Consider the following 16299-nt stretch of genomic DNA (forward strand, 5'->3'; position numbering starts at 1 on the left):
ACTAAAATTTATTGTTGCAAATTTTTATAGCATATTAGATATTTGTCTCAAATTATTTAAGAATATAGTATGTAATCACGCTCGCAACGCCGATTTAATATCGCAGACTTACGAGCCTAAGCTGTTGTAGGTAAACAAGCCGAATTTCAATAAGTTCAATATATTATCGTAGCAAAGACTTGAAAAGTTGTGCTTCGAATAAATGGAAATCATGTGTTTTTTTTTTCAGATATACTAATGATGAAAAGATCTTAAATAACTTAAGTAGATACATTTTACTGGTAATAAATTGATGTATCGGTTCTCGTGCAATGTTTATTTTTAGCGTGTGTTCCGACGGGAGTAGCAATGGAATAATTAAACTCTACTTATTAATCGAGTTAAATTGTATGAATAATTTATGACACGTTAGCTATATGGGGGAATAACCGTCAAATGATATGTTGGATAATAACTCAATTTTCACGTCCACCCATTTGTGACTAAGAAACTTAGCGTTGAATGTTATTTCATTAGATAGAAATTATATCTTAGTAGTTCGTTTTAGTTCCTGATATCATTTCCTTTCTTTTTTTTTATTAAATAAAAAATTGTAAATAAAAGAGATATGGCAGGATTCAGAACCGCGTCTTTTGTCATTTATTTCTTTAAGTATGTATGTATACAGCGTAAATATATCAAATGATACTTCTACATACAAATTGTCTTCATTGTATAATGGATATTAATAAATAAAATTCATTAAAACGGAACGCAATATAAGAATAATATAAACTTACATCGGTAAAATCCACTTAAAAGTTGAATACGTCAATGAAATTGGTTGTAAAACATTATAGATAAGTTCACTGTATGTTGCTTGTCAAACATACTTAAATATTCGTAACGATATCTTGACAATCATAATTCAAATATATTGAGGTATAAAATGAAAAATGTTAATAAAAATGTAACTGGAGTAGAATGTAAGTGGAATTTCAAATTAGATTGTTAAGGAATGAAAAAAAAATCGTGCTAAAAAAACCAGACCAAAGCTAAATTTCTCAAACTGTAACCATTACAGCGAAAATGGGACATAGGTTTCGGAAAGTATGTATGTCAAAGAACTCACGCTCAGCATATCTCCATAATAATATCATATACTGACCCAAAACGATATAAATGGCCTTTACAAGAAAGCTTTTACCAAGTGCGATGTATGAAAACTTTTTACATGTTTATACAGTGTAAGAAGATTTTATCTTTATCCTTAAAAACACATACTAGTCAAAAGCCCTTTGGCGCAGTTGGCAGTAGTCTTATTATTATTTAGTATATTCATATTTATAATTATTATTATTTACGTTAATCGAGTAATTGCCGAGTAAAATCAAAAATAGCTTTGAAAATTCACTACACTCATTTTCATTACCATCGATTACCTTCAGCTATGAAGGTGACTTGTAATGCAATCAAAATGAAGGTAATCAATTTTTCATTTATTTCTATGTGATATTATATTTAACCCTTCATATGTTTTAAGGTTCTATACGATAAAAAGAGGTCCCTAAAACCTTGCGCGATCTAGACGTGAATAAAACCCGATTCCACCCTCACTCTTCCATCATCCACATCCACAGTTTTCATTACCATCAGCAGTATAGATTTTAGTAGTCGATATATATATATATATATATATATATATATATATATATATATATATATATATATATCTAATGCGTATAATTTTATATAAATCACATAAATAGTTTATATTCCTGGTAAAAATTCTTGTGAGTGTTGAAAAAAAGCTTTTGAAAATTTTCTCATAAATCTGTCCGAATTGCACCAAATCATAGAAATAAACTACGCTAAAGATATCGTGACTGCGCAACTTTTAGTAGGTACCTTCTTAAAAAATTATATTCTTTCCCCGATTAACTTACATCTCGCTAAACGATGCTGCGATCGCGTAAAAACGTAAAAAGAGGTTGTTCAGGCGGTGTCGTTAAGTACAGTAATTTACTCATCCCGCCTGTGCGCGTAAATAATTATGTATTTTTTACTTTACTTTTTAACGCTAACTTTCGCTGTTTTTATTTAAAACCTTATAAAACATTATGTGATTATACTGTAAGTGTATTTTGTTAAAATTAAATATTTAAATTTAAGTAAAAGATAGGTTAAATATTGAAATATAAAATGCCTGAATTTTTTATATATTATATTATGTCAAACGATAAATGTTATTGTTCCTATAATACATATCACAATCAAAAATCAAAAACCTTTAATACCCATTTAAGGTAATAAGCAGCATTATTCTCTCTAAGCTGGATATGGTTATCAAGCATGTAAAAAAGAAAAAAAGAGGCATTTAAAAATTATAATGTCTGAGCTTTTTAGCCGATTTTTTTTATTTCTTTTTAGGATTTCTTATTAGGATTTCTTTATTCCCGGCTATGGCATGGCAACTGTAGCGGTATCGGTGGGCGGTGGGCGCTAGGAATCACATGGTTACAGTAGGCTGCCACTCAATACTTCACCTGGCACGGCTAGACCATCACCTCACCGAACTAGGAGTTGACTATGATAGACTAAACTTAAGTAAATAACATAGATCGGCACTCTGAAAAAAATCGTATAGTAATTGAGAAAAATAAGTAATGTAGGCTCTTAAACAGAGTCTAGTCTATATATATTTCCTATTAGATTGAGATTTATACTAATACGAACTTCATTACCTTTCGGTTTCACCTTTGTTCCATTCCGATCTACGAGGACATTTTTTCTTAATTGGTTAATTCCTAAACTGAATTATATCAATATGCAGGTCGTAATGTTCTTACTCTTTATATTTATTTTAATAAACGTATTTCTATGACCTTTTTGTACAAATGTACACTTTAAGTATGAGTGTTAATATATTATTAAAGACACCATAGATACTATAATAATAAATAATATTTCACATAGTACTTTCATTTATCGAGTAATGAAATAAATTAAAACATTGTTGCTACCAATGATGAAAGTTATTAGGCCGCATGTTGTAATCCTGCTGAGAGCGGATGATTGCGTTTGTATAAATATTTCTTTATGATCTTGGTCTTTGTTCTTTTGGGTTTCCTACCTTCCTTTAGATAATATCTAAAGTCATCTAAATGCTGGTGGCTATTTTCCCTTACCAACACCACCAAGGCATATGTTTGTCTAAAAAAGGTAATTTTTAACTAAATAATTTTTTATCAATTGCACCAGATACTATAAATTAGCTTTATTTCTTAGCCGTTTTACAAATCATCCGTTATGATTAAGAATGATTACTTTAAGAAAAAAGTTATCGTAATTTTTTCTTTTGTTAATATTGCAATTGGTTTTCAAAAACATACTATGTACAGTAAAAATGCCTTATTCGAGTTATCTAAATTATGTTTGTGCACGCCTGTCCAAGATTACGTGAGCAATCGACTGAGTTAACATTGACATCTACTCATATAACACAATTCCCACATATGATCTCATTTCGTTTTGCTTTGATAAATGAATCGCCGTCTACGTTGTTTTATCTTAAAGATGACAATTTTTTTCTAGAGTTTGTCTCATTATTTGTCTCATAATTCAAGTTCCAAAAAACTAGCATAATTTAAATTCTTATATATTATTTGTGTAATAATGAAATGAAAATATTTATTTCGTCATGAGGTGACTACCCACAATTAAATAAAGTAAAAAAAAAATGCATGCAATGCATTAATTATAATGTTACAAGTCACTTTAATTTTATTTTTATTAAATTTAATTTTGGTCTAATGATTATTGACTTAGCCACAACCAAATACAAACAAGCTACAAGATACTGAACTTTAAAAACACTTTTTTTGTTATATGACTTCTCATGTAGGAGATCATATAACTTTTACCTGTTTGTATAGATTTCAGAATTCGATGAACACGATAGTAAAACAAGATAATATATGCCCTTTATTATATCGAGTTACTTTGTTATTACGATATAATAATATTGAGCATGTACGCACATAACTTCCAAGCATCTGCACCTACAGTAATATTTCTTTTATTTGTTTTTGTTACTGCTTGAACACGGCATTTATAAAAGAAAATAAAAAATATATATCATTTCATAATATGGCAGTACGAAAATTAGTGGGTCAGATAGTTTTGAATACAAACCTAAAAGGAAGAAAAAACAATAATTTACCAAAATACGTTAACGTTTCACTCAATTTATTCTCAGTTGCAGTTTGTAATACTTGCGTTACTGAGAGATCTTCCTAAATACTTCTATATTACATGTGTCGAAAGCTTTCCGTGCCAACAAGTTGCTGGATTACTTGCTTAATATTCGACTTCAGACAACAGTGAACTTAAAATACACACTAAATCACTCGTTTTGTCCTTTCTTCAACCTCAGCAATAAATTCGCGACCCTTGACAAAAGAAAGAAAAGTGACAAAATAAGGATTATGTGATTCTTATTGTCCACAATTACAATCAAAGTCTACAGGGTACAAAGTATCGTAATTATATTTGATATAGACTCAATATTTTTATATATTACTTTTATCGTCGTTTATAAAAAAAAAACAGGTTACGTAAGGTAAGGTTGTAAACGTTCAGGTTTTTCGAAGTAGATTTAATACGAAAAGTGTAGGTGATAATTAAATAGCGCGGTTATTACTTAATATTAGCTAATTATATTAGTCGTTTATTCATTTGAGTTTGCAGAATAGGAACGTGACCGTAGAAATAATGCTCATTTTCCTGTTCAGTGCCGCAGCTAAATGTATCATAACGCGAAATTCTACTTTCATGTACCAGAAAATTTGCATAATACATCCATACATATGTTAGCGTACTCATCATAATTTGTAGATTTTTTAAAACTTAAATGTCAATTTTTAATGTAATATGAGTCAATAAGGCAGTTAAAATTTATTAATTAACAATTATTTATTAATTTGATTTATATGTGTTAGCATAGTCTTAATAATTTTTATGTTTTATTTAATTTTTAATATAATACGAATAATACGAATTAATCGGGCAATAATAATTTGTTTAGGAATAATTATCTATTAATTTGATTAATAGGAATAATGGGAATACAACGCAGTTGATGGCAACATTGACATTTTTGATTTTTGAAAATGATTTATAAGGGTAAAATGTCAGATGTCAGGCAGAACGTTACCGGCAACGGTCGCTATTCCTACAATTCAGAAGTGGCGGATCAGCTCACAGTGGTATGTATATTTTCTTTTATTACTTTGAGATCACGTTAAGATTTAAGACATTGAACAAATTGTTTTTACTTCAAAATCGTAGTGCAAATCTACATCTTTTATATATATTTTTTAATTTTAAAATCAAGATGATGTTTTAATAACTACCTTAAATGTAAATATATATATTTTTCTTTAAATATAGTTTTGGTTTGAAATATTAGTATCATGAGGTTAAAGTAACTTCATTCTCAAAATAATACAATATTCACTTATATGAGAACTTTACAACTAAAATCGTATAGCGATATGCGGCGAAACAAAGCAGCAATCGCAAAACATACATATTTTCTAAAGAGGGTATCTGTGAATACTTTGTACTATTGTTGGTAACTAGGATTGATTAGAATGGAAAATGGTATGAGTAAATAGGAATTGCATGCAATTGTTTGTTTTTATTTTATTTATTCTATGTTTAGTCAAATGCTATTTTACGTTAAGATACGTATTTTTACAAATTTTATTATTTTATGTTATTTTTTTCTGCTGTTTTGTGTTATTTTTTACATATGTGTATTCTTAATAGCGTAATGTATTAAATAAACTTATTGTATAGTTTAGCTCCTTCAAATGTAATACTATTATTTCCGTATATTTTTTCGTTCGAGGTTTTAGCATTTCTATTTCATTGTGGTTTCTTAATTTTTATTTTTCGTGCTTGATGTTTTTTTATTCAAATGAATTTCTGTGTAAATATTTTTGTTTAATATTTCTCGAACTAATGCACACATTAAGTTTGAGTAACATTCATAATCCTCGAGTCTTTATAAATTTATTTAGTTGAAGTTAAGAAGCAAATAATTAATAAATGAACATGCAAATAATTAATGAAAATATTTAATAATGAGAAACAGTAGAAACAGTAAATATTAGCTGCAAAGAAAATTTATTTGTAGCATGGGGAAGCATATATATATTCAAGTAACATATCTATGGATAAAAATGTACTATCATTTATATTTAAATAGAAATTTTACCAAGTAATAATACTTTTATCAAATAGATTATATAATGAATGTTTATGGCAATATGTACTATGATGTTAAAGGTTTGTTACTTAGTAAGTAGTCATAATAAACCTTAACTTTTAGTAATTTGCCCTGCTTTTTGTGCCGCGGGTTGCGGGTTCGATTCCTGCCTGAGTCTGGGTGTAATATTTGTATTTATATATTTATATGTGTATTATTTCTATGTGTATTATTTCTATGTATATTTATAAAAAACATATATATAGTTATAACAGTCGGCTGTTACCTGTAACACAAGCATTAAGTTGCTTACCATAGGAACAGACGACCGTGTGTGTATGTTATAGGAAACTAAATTTTACAACACCTTACTTTGTTTATGTGATAATTCATTTTGATAAGTTGTAACTTGTAAAGATGTATTTCCTTAAGAGAGGATGATATTAATGCATCTACAATCAACCGTCATTTACATCACAAAAACACAAACTACGCAGTCTAAAGTAATAATACTATATACAATAAACTTTCATAATAGATCGAATACATGATATATTATAACCCTGTTGAAATATACACATTAGATGTTTTATTTATAATTATAATACAGTAATTAATGATTATTTCTTTTCCGTAATCCTATCCTACTAATAAATTCAAAATGCTAGTAAACGACAATACCTGTCAGTAAAATGTCGGACTCAGAACGAAGCTTTTATACACCGTTACTGACGCATGATAGTCGCAAAAGAAGGAGTAAAGAAAATACTAGTAGTTCTCCCAGGAACAAAAGACGTCGACGTCATGTATCCGTGCATCGGCGACGCTCTAGGGATAGTATAGACAGTAGATTGGAAAGCAGGAATAAGCTTAGTAAGGAGAAGCGAAACCGCTCACGACAATGTGAGAATAGAAGTCGATCTAGGTCTATACATCGAAAGCGTACTCAAAGAATGCCAAGGCATAGAGAGTTATCCAAATCCAGTTCAAGTTCGAAATCTAGTTCCAGATCGAGCTCAACTAGTCGGATAAGCAGTACGAGTCGCGAAACACAATCCGAAAGAAGCTCTAGTTCGACCCGTTCAGTTAGGCGCAATCGCCTAAAGCGCGCAAGCGCGAAACGGGTACCGCACAGAATTCAACATAGTAGCGGTCCAAATAGTGACTTCATGGAAAGATTTATCGATGCACTTAGTAGTCATAATCAAAACGCATTTGTTGGCGCTCATGAAATGATACCTAGTTTCAATCCTAGCCAAAAAACGCAATCCATTAAATCATGGCTCAAAAAGGTTAACGAAACTGCAACTATATATAAATGGAGCGATGCACAGACAATTTTCTATGCACTGCCCAAATTATCAGGATTAGCACGAAGATGGTACGAAGGATTATCCTCAGTTAAGTTATCGTGGAAAATGTGGCAGAGAAAATTATTAAAAAATTTTCCAGATGATTGCAATTATGCTGACAGATTGATTGAAATGTTGGCAAGAAAGAGCCGTAGAGAGGAATCACTAGAAGAATACTTTTATGATAAATCCAAGCTTGTCCGCTCATGTAATATACGCGGAAAGGACGCAGTCGACTGTATTATACATGGTATATTTGATCATAACGTAAAAGTAAATGCTCAGGGAGCTAACTTCAAAAGCCCAACTAAACTTCTTAAGTACCTACGAAATATTACAGCAAAGAGTTTAAACAAAGATCCAAGAAAATTCCAAGTCCCTCTAAAAACTAATTTGAAGGACAAAATACCAAATGGTGTAACGTGTTACAATTGTTCCGAAGCAGGCCATATTGCTCCTAAGTGTCCTAAGGAGCCTCAAAAGTGCAGAAAATGTAATCGATTAGGGCACTTAGCTGATTATTGCAAACGCACTGAAATGACAAACGATAACGTTAAAAAGGACAATAATGCAGTTAATAAGGTTCTGCGCATTCCGGCCGAAGATGAGGTTGGTAATATCTATACTAATATTATAAAGAGGTAAAGTTTATAACTTTGTTTGTATGTAGGGGGTAATCTTCGCAAATACTGATCCGATCATGAAAATTCTTGCACTAACAGAAAGCTACACTATTCAAGAGTGACATAGGCTATATTTTATTGTAATTGAACAAAAAATTCAGTAAATAAGAAAAATATTAAAATATAATATCAAAATGGTAAATAAACTAGCGCCATCTATCGTTATTAGAAAACAATTTATTAGTCTTTCGACGTTATTAATTTAGTCTTATTTTAGTCTATCGACGACGTTTTCTCGGTTTTTGACAGATATCAGTTAATGATAAGATAAAAATAGCGTTCGTAAATTTTGGCAGTCAGTGCACTATTATAAAGAAAAGTGTAGCTGAAGAATTAAATCTCACTTTAGAACAGAATGAACTGCCGCTTATAAAAGGATTTGCTTTCGGAAGCTTACATCCCTTGGGAATGGTAGAGGTCAATATTTCTCTGGATTCTATAAAGGTAAACATCAAGGCTTACGTACAGGATGATTTTTTAAAATACAGATTTACTATTAGGGCAGAACATCACTGAAATGCCAGATATAATTGTATACAAAAACAATACAAGTTTGATTATATATTCTGATAAAGCAAAAATGGATAAAATGAATATTTACAATGCCGACTTTGTTGTTGTGAGACATATACAAATCATTCAGGTAGGTAAGTGGCGTTTTAAGCTATACAGGATATATTTATATACCAGGAAATACATCGGAATCGCCGCGTGGCAACCGGCGTAGAATAGTGCCACCCCATCTCATCCCGTGGGTCGTGGTCTCATCGTAAGAGATAATAGAGGGAAAACCACTAGAAGGTGGGCAGCAGCGCCTTCTAAACACATGGTTACAACTGCGATCGCCAACCCGCCTGGCAAGTGTGGCGATTACGCCAAATCCCCCTAAATGGCAGACATGACACAAAATTGTCCCCCAGTCCCCGGCGGCCCCGCTAGTCCTGGCTACGGTGGTGGCCACAGTAACGGCGGGGCAGGGGGGCCATAATCTCTGACGGAAGCCAGGCCACCACACCCACGACGACACTTGGACCTGGCAACATATAACGCTAGGACGTTGCGGACCGACGCGAAGCTCGTTGAGCTGGAAGAAGCTCTCAGCAGGTTGCGCTGAGATATTATAGGGTTATCTGAAGTCCGAAGAGAGGGAGAGGACTCGATGACCCTCAAGTCTGGCAACCTGCTGTACTACCGGGAGGGCGACCAACAGTCCCAGGGTGGTGTCGGGTTCCTCGTCCGCAAGTCTCTCGTCAACTGCATTGACGTTGTCAGGAGCGTGTCGAGCAGGGTGGCGTACCTTATACTCAGAATCATTACAGCCTCATTACAGCCTATACAGTCCACTGCTGGACATAGGCCTCCACAAGTTTACGCCAAAAATAACGTGAACTCATGTGTTTTACCCATAGTCACCAGGCTGGGCAGGCGGGTTGGTGACCGCAGGGCTAGCTTTGTCGTACCGAAGACGCTGCTGCCCGCCTTCGGCCTGTGTATTTCAAAGCCAGCAGTTGGACAGTTATCCCGCCATCGGTCGGCTTCTTAAGTTCCAAGGTGGTTGTGGAACCTTGTTATCCCTTAGTCGCCTCTTACGACACCCACGGGAAGAGAGGGGGTGGCTAAATTCTTTAGTGCCGTAGCCACACAGCACACTCATACATACTCAGAATATCCAAGCGGTATTCGCTGAAGGTCATACAGGTTTACGCACCGACCTCGGCACATCCAGATGACGATGTGAAGGCTATGTATAAGGAAATCTCTACAGCAATACATAGCTCTAAATGCCACTACACTGTTGTGATGGGAGACTTCAATGCTAAGCTGGGCAGACGATGCGGTAATGAGTTGAGAGTGGGGCAATTTGAATACGGGCAACGGAACTCCCGGGGCTGGCAGCTGGCTGACTTCATGGAGAAGGAAACACTCTTTATGATGAACTCCTTTTTCAGGAAGCCAGAACGGCGCAAATGGACCTGGTTGAGTCCCGACGGCACCGTCAGGAACGAGATAGACTTTATCATGTCGCCGAACAAGCATATATTTAATGATGTCTCAGTGATCAATGCTGTGAAAACAGGAAGTGATCACCGACTTGTCCGAGGTACATTGAATATCGATGTCAAGCTTGAGAGGGGTCGACTGATAGGGTATACACTACGACCTGTGCCTGCTCAGATTCAAAACTCCGAGAGCTTTCAACTCAAACTTCAAAATGAATGCGTAGATGTGGACGAGCTCAACGACGGGCTGGTGGAAATTGTCCGCGTGGTGGGGTCTAAGTTCTTCAAGACCCGCCGCCAAAAAACAAAGAAGATCTCCGACCACACACTCCGACTCATGGCAGAAAGGCATGACATGCGGCTGACATATCTCCATAGACAGATCTCCAAGTCCTTGACAAGCGACCTTCGCCGCTTTAACACTGAACGTATCGAAGAGGCCATAGAGCGGAACAAAGGCTCGAAAGTGTTTGCAAGAGATCTGTCTATTGGACAAAGCCAATTGGTGCAGCTGCGGCCAATTATACACCACACAGAAACCCGCCAACATCAAGGCCAACGACCCCAGAGCCAAACTAACAAGGCACGAAACCCAAGAAATCCCAGACGTCAGCCTGTATTAGTAGTGCTCTCAAACAACTTAAAACAACAAGACGCCGGGTGATGACGGAATCACAACTGAGCTTTTGAGAGCGGGCGGTAAGCCAATATTCAAGGTCCTCCAAAGGCTCTTCAATTCCGTCATCCTAGAGGGCAAAACGCCAACGGCATCGAATAGAAGCGAGGTGGTGCTGTTCTTCAAAAAGGGTGATAAAGCCCTACTGAAAAACTATAGGCCCATCTCGCTTCTAAGCCATGTCTACAAGCTGTTTTCGAGAGTTATTACGAACCGTCTCGCACGCAGGTTTGACGACTTCCAGCCTCCCGAACAAACCGGGTTCCGTAAAGGTTTTAGCACCATCGACCACATACACATGCTGCGGCAGTTTATACAGAAAACCGAGGAGTATAACTTGCCATTATGCTTAGCGTGTGTGGACTATGAGAAGGCCTTTGATTCGATTGAGACATGGGCTGTGCTACAGGCTCTCCAGAGGTACCAAGTGGACTGCAGGTACGTCGAGGTGCTGAGGTACTTATCCTCTAACGCCACAATGTCGGTCCGATTACAGGGCCAGAGCTGGAAGCCAATACCACTTCAGCGAGGCATGAGGCAAGTGGATGTTATATCTCCGAAGCTGTTTACCGCCGCGTTGGAGGACGCTTAACTTATGGACTGGAAAGGATTCGGCATCAACATCAATGGCGCGTACCTTACCCACCTCCGTTTTGCCGATGACGTAGTCCTTATGGCTGAGACCTTGGAAGACCTGAGCACAATGCTCGAGCATCTCAACAGTGTTTCCCAAAGAGTGGGTCTCAAACTGAACATGGACATGACGAAAATTATGTCATACGTCCATGTCGCACCCACTCCAGTTCGCATTGGGAACACTGTTCTCGAAGTTGTTGACCATTACATGCACATTACATACCTAGGGCAGTCAATTCGGTTAGGTAAGTCCAACTTCGAGAACGAAATTTCTCGCCGAATCTAACTTGAATGGGCAGCGTTCGGGAAACTAAGGAAAATCTTTGCGTCCAATATCCCGCAGTGTCTGAAGACGAAAGTCTTCAACCAGTGTGTGTTGCCAGTGATGACATATGAATCCGAAACGTGGTCGTTAAATATGGACCTAATAAGAAGATTCAAAGTCGCTCAGCGGGCGATGGAGAGGGCAATGCTCGGTATTTCCCTGCGTAATAGAGTAAGAAATGAGGAGATCCGTAGGAAAACCAGGATAACCGACATTTCTCGAAGGGTCGCACAGCTGAAGTGGCAATGGGCAGGGCACATAGCTCGAAGGACCGATGGCCGATGGGACGGAAAGGTTCTCGAGTGGCGACCACGTACCGGGCGCCGCAGCGTTGGCAGCCCCCCCCCCCCCCACGAGGTGGACCAACGATCTGGTCAGGGTCGCGGGAGGCCACTGGATGCGTGCTGCGCAGGACCGATCGTCGAAGAAAGCATTAGGGAGGCTTATGCTCAGCAGTGGGCGTCCGTCAGCTGATATGATGATGATGATGAGAAAATACATCATTTAAGAAGGGCGAAGAAACACTAATACTACCGGGTGTATTCTTAAAGAAATGAAGAACTGGCTATATAGTCATTATGAACTTTTTGGGAAATGAGGTCTCTCTTAAAAAGGACAAACTTTTGGCTTGTACAAATATACTACCTGTACACAAGAACATTATACTCCAAAAGCGCCCGACTGAATTGGCAATAAAACGAATGACTCTCGGTGAAAATCCCGTCCAGCCTATAAAGGAGAAAATGATTTCAAGGGAAATGTAGAAGAAGATTTTACAAATAATAAACAAAAACAGCTTTTAAACTTACTATATGAATTTAGAAAAATTTGCGTTTGATCTGAAAGAATTAGAAAAAACCAAATGTAACTGAGATGCATATTAAATTACACGGTGATACTCCAGTAGCTTACAAGCCTTATAGAATAGCCTACGGCGAAAGAATAATAGTGCGAGATATTATAAATTACTAACTGGATAGCCAAATAATACAAGAATCAAACTCATCATACGCCACTCCAATAGTCCTAGTTAAAAAGAAGAACGGTGAGCACCGATTATGCGTTGACTATCAGGCTCTGAACAAGAAAACGATAAAAGATTCATACCCCATGCCAGTTATCGATGATCAGCTAGATCGTCTTAGTGGTAAGTTTTATTTTACTAGCGTGGTGACTAGGGGCAAAAAACCCATGAGTTCGTACCAAAAGTTTAGGCCCTTAGTTCCCGGCATCCCCACTATTCCCGGCTACGGCAGTGGCCACAGTAACGGTGGGGTAGAGGGGGCTAAAATTCATCGGGGTACGGGAGGCTGCCATAGAATATACCTGGCTACGTATAATGGACGCACGCTACGGTTGGACCATCACCTTACCGAACTTGAAGTAGAACTTAGTCACGCTCTGTGTAAAACTTAGTCTACTCTCCGACCTACGCTGCCTGGAACTCCAAAACTGATTCGATTCGCTGGAAACTACTAGCAACGTGGACGAGATAACCGACAACGTGGTGAAGACGGTGTGTACACTGGGTCGCAGGCACTTTCCACCAACAAAGCAATCGAAGCAGTCCAAACTTTCTCCCGAAGCCTTGGATCTGATGCGACAGAGGCGCGAGTTGCCGGCTGCTTCGCCAAAACAGAGGGCTCTTTCCAACAGGATACGAAAACTTATTCGCTGAGACCTCCGCTGCTCAAATACAATAGAATAGGGGGTCCAAAGTTTTCCAAAGACCATTGGGGAGAAGCTTTCATGCGAAGCTTAAAACAGCAGATGGCAGAACCATCTGCTCCGCCCTCAGATCCGAGAAGAGGTTGAGAATTTTTATGGACAGCTGTACTTGTCGAGCGCACGCAAGCCTGCGACTTGGGATATCGAAGATCCACGGGCACCATTATTGCGCCATTATTCAGAGTGTATCCCGGATTACGAAGGGGATGAGATTAGTGCAGCGCTCGAGCAGCTTAAAAACGGGAGGGCCCCGGGGGATGACGGAGTTCCCACTGAGCTCCTTAAGTCCGCAGGGCGACCTGTCCTAAAAACCTTGGTAAGACTCTTTAACCCCGTCATCTACCGAGGTACCATGCCAGAGGCGTAGTCTAGAAGTGTGGTGGTGCTGTTCTTTAAGAAAGGCGATAAGTCTCTGTTGAAGAATTACAGACTGATCTCACTTCTGAGCCACGTCTATAAGCTGATTTCGAGGGTTATTACGAATCGTCTCGCCAGAAGACTCGACGAATTCCAACCACCAGAGCAGGCTGGGTTTCGAAATGGCTACAGCACCGTGGACCACATCCATACTGTTCGGCAGATTATTCAAAAGACAGAAGAATATAATCAGCCGCTGTGTATGGCATTTGTGGACTACGAGAAAACCGTCGACCGTTGGAACGACGATCTACGTAAGATTGCCGGTGTAGGCTGGATGAGGATTGCGGAAGACCGGGATGTCTGGTGCGAACTTGGGGAGGCCTATGTCCAGCAGTGGACTGCGATAGGCTGAAGTGTGTGTGCGTGTGTGTGTATGTGTGTGTGTGCGTGTGTGTGTGTTAAATCAGTTGGAACCAAACATGTTTTAAATACGGTCGTGACCCCTCGTGCAAATGGACAAATGGAGAGATACAACCGAACCATATTGGAATCACTAGCGGCATTAAATCACGGCTTAGATGAAAGGGACTGGGACAATCATTTAAATAAAGTACAATGGGGTTTAAATAACACCCGGAATAAGACTACAGGAACTAGTCAAAATGCTATGAAAGCTAAATACGATAGCAATAAGGCACCGTCAAAAATATTTGCTCTCAATGATCTTGTTATGATTCCAAGCTATCAAGCTCCTGCAAACGGGAAAAGCAAAAAGTTGCAAGCCAAGTTTAGAGGCCCTTTCAAAATAAGTGGAGTTCTTGATAATGACCGATACGAGATTTCTAGTATTGGCGGGTTTTCAAAACGGAAACACAATAGTATTTTCCCTGTGGACGCACTCAAAAGATGGTTAACATTTACTGTATCCGATATAAGTGATCATGAACACAATTTAAACACGAGTGACGATAATACTGACACCGATAACTAGATGTTCCCTGAATTAATAAATTTAACAGTCCTTATTTCCTTTATTCCATTATAACGATCGTGTTATGTTATTAAGGAATCCTTCCCCTTCCAAAAAAAAGACATTTATTTCAGGTCTTCAACTAGTGGTACCATAACAAACCGATGCATTGATGAAGCTTCTATGCGTATGGAATATTGCAGACGGGAATAATTATGTGTGAGTGTTACTTTATGCTTAATTTATTTATTTTATTTTTATTTTATTTTATTTTTATTTAACTACAGAGACTTGCTGCTTTATGCGGTTATTAGTAAAAGTATATGTGAAAAAATGCTGCTATATGCAGTGATCACGAAATATATAATTATAAGCAAGTGAGATGTGCTGCTATATGCAATGATCACGAAATATATAATTGTAAGCAAGAGAGATATGCTGCTTTATGCGGTGATCATGCAAAGTATAAATGAATTGTGATGTTATTGGCGATAATCATCATTAAATTAATAAGTGAAATATGCCGCTCTATGCGGTGATCCCTAGGAATAATTATGTGAAAAATTATTAAGCATAGATATTTTATTCTATTAAAATTATTAATTATAGAAGTAAAAATATTTGTAGAGGTCAAAATCATATTTGTACAGGCTAACGTGTGCATTGACAATCTTTGGACGTAAATTTAGCTATACATTATGTAGGGATTACATTAAATTTTATGTTTGTTTTTTCTCTATATGGAGCAGTCATTGTTTAAACATTAAGAAGTGAGACATTCTGCCGAATGTAGTGATCACTAAATTGTTAATTATAAACATGTGAAATATGATGTATTGTAGTGATCATCATGATATCACTGAATATTACGGTTAAAACTAGTACCTATTACCAAAAAAAAACAATACTCTTAGTTATAGACCAAGACAATAGTCTAATAACTAAGAGTATTGTTTTTTTTTTTTTTTTTTTTGTTTCGTTTAATATTATTAAAATTATACTCTTACTATTTTGAAAATACTGAGAATGATTAAAATACTAATACATACTTTACCTCATAAATTATAACAAAGTTATGACCTATTAATTTACATTAATCTTTATTTGGTTTTCACAGGTGTCCCAGCAAACTTCCAGCAGCATCGTTCATCCAAGTGTGCATCAAGATCACAATTCTAGATGATTTGAATCTATTAATGAGAAAGGAGGAAGTTTTAGCTAATTTTAGTGATTCTTATTGTTTAGATTACTTCTCTTGTTGAATAATATATGTTATAATATAATAAATGTTATTTTGTTTGAAAACTTTGGGCTTC

At 36.6% G+C, this 16299-nt stretch overlaps 1 protein-coding gene across 1 annotated transcript; it reads left to right on the top strand.

Annotated features, from left to right (window-relative positions):
- Positions 1 to 6945: 6945 nt before the first annotated feature.
- LOC123668568 lies at positions 6946 to 8183 on the top strand. Its single transcript, XM_045602300.1, has 2 exons — positions 6946 to 8087; positions 8180 to 8183. The coding sequence occupies exons 1-2, from the start codon at positions 6946 to 6948 to the stop codon at positions 8181 to 8183; spliced, it is 1146 nt and encodes a 381-aa protein (XP_045458256.1).
- Positions 8184 to 16299: the final 8116 nt, after the last annotated feature.

This window comes from Melitaea cinxia, chromosome Z, assembly GCF_905220565.1.
Source record: "Melitaea cinxia chromosome Z, ilMelCinx1.1, whole genome shotgun sequence".
NCBI lineage: Eukaryota > Metazoa > Arthropoda > Insecta > Lepidoptera > Nymphalidae > Melitaea > Melitaea cinxia.

What these genes read in the sequence shown, in the direction of transcription:
- LOC123668568 (XM_045602300.1), top strand. Translation starts at nt 6,946, where the DNA reads ATGTCGGACTCAGAACGAAGCTTTTATACACCGTTACTGACGCATGAT.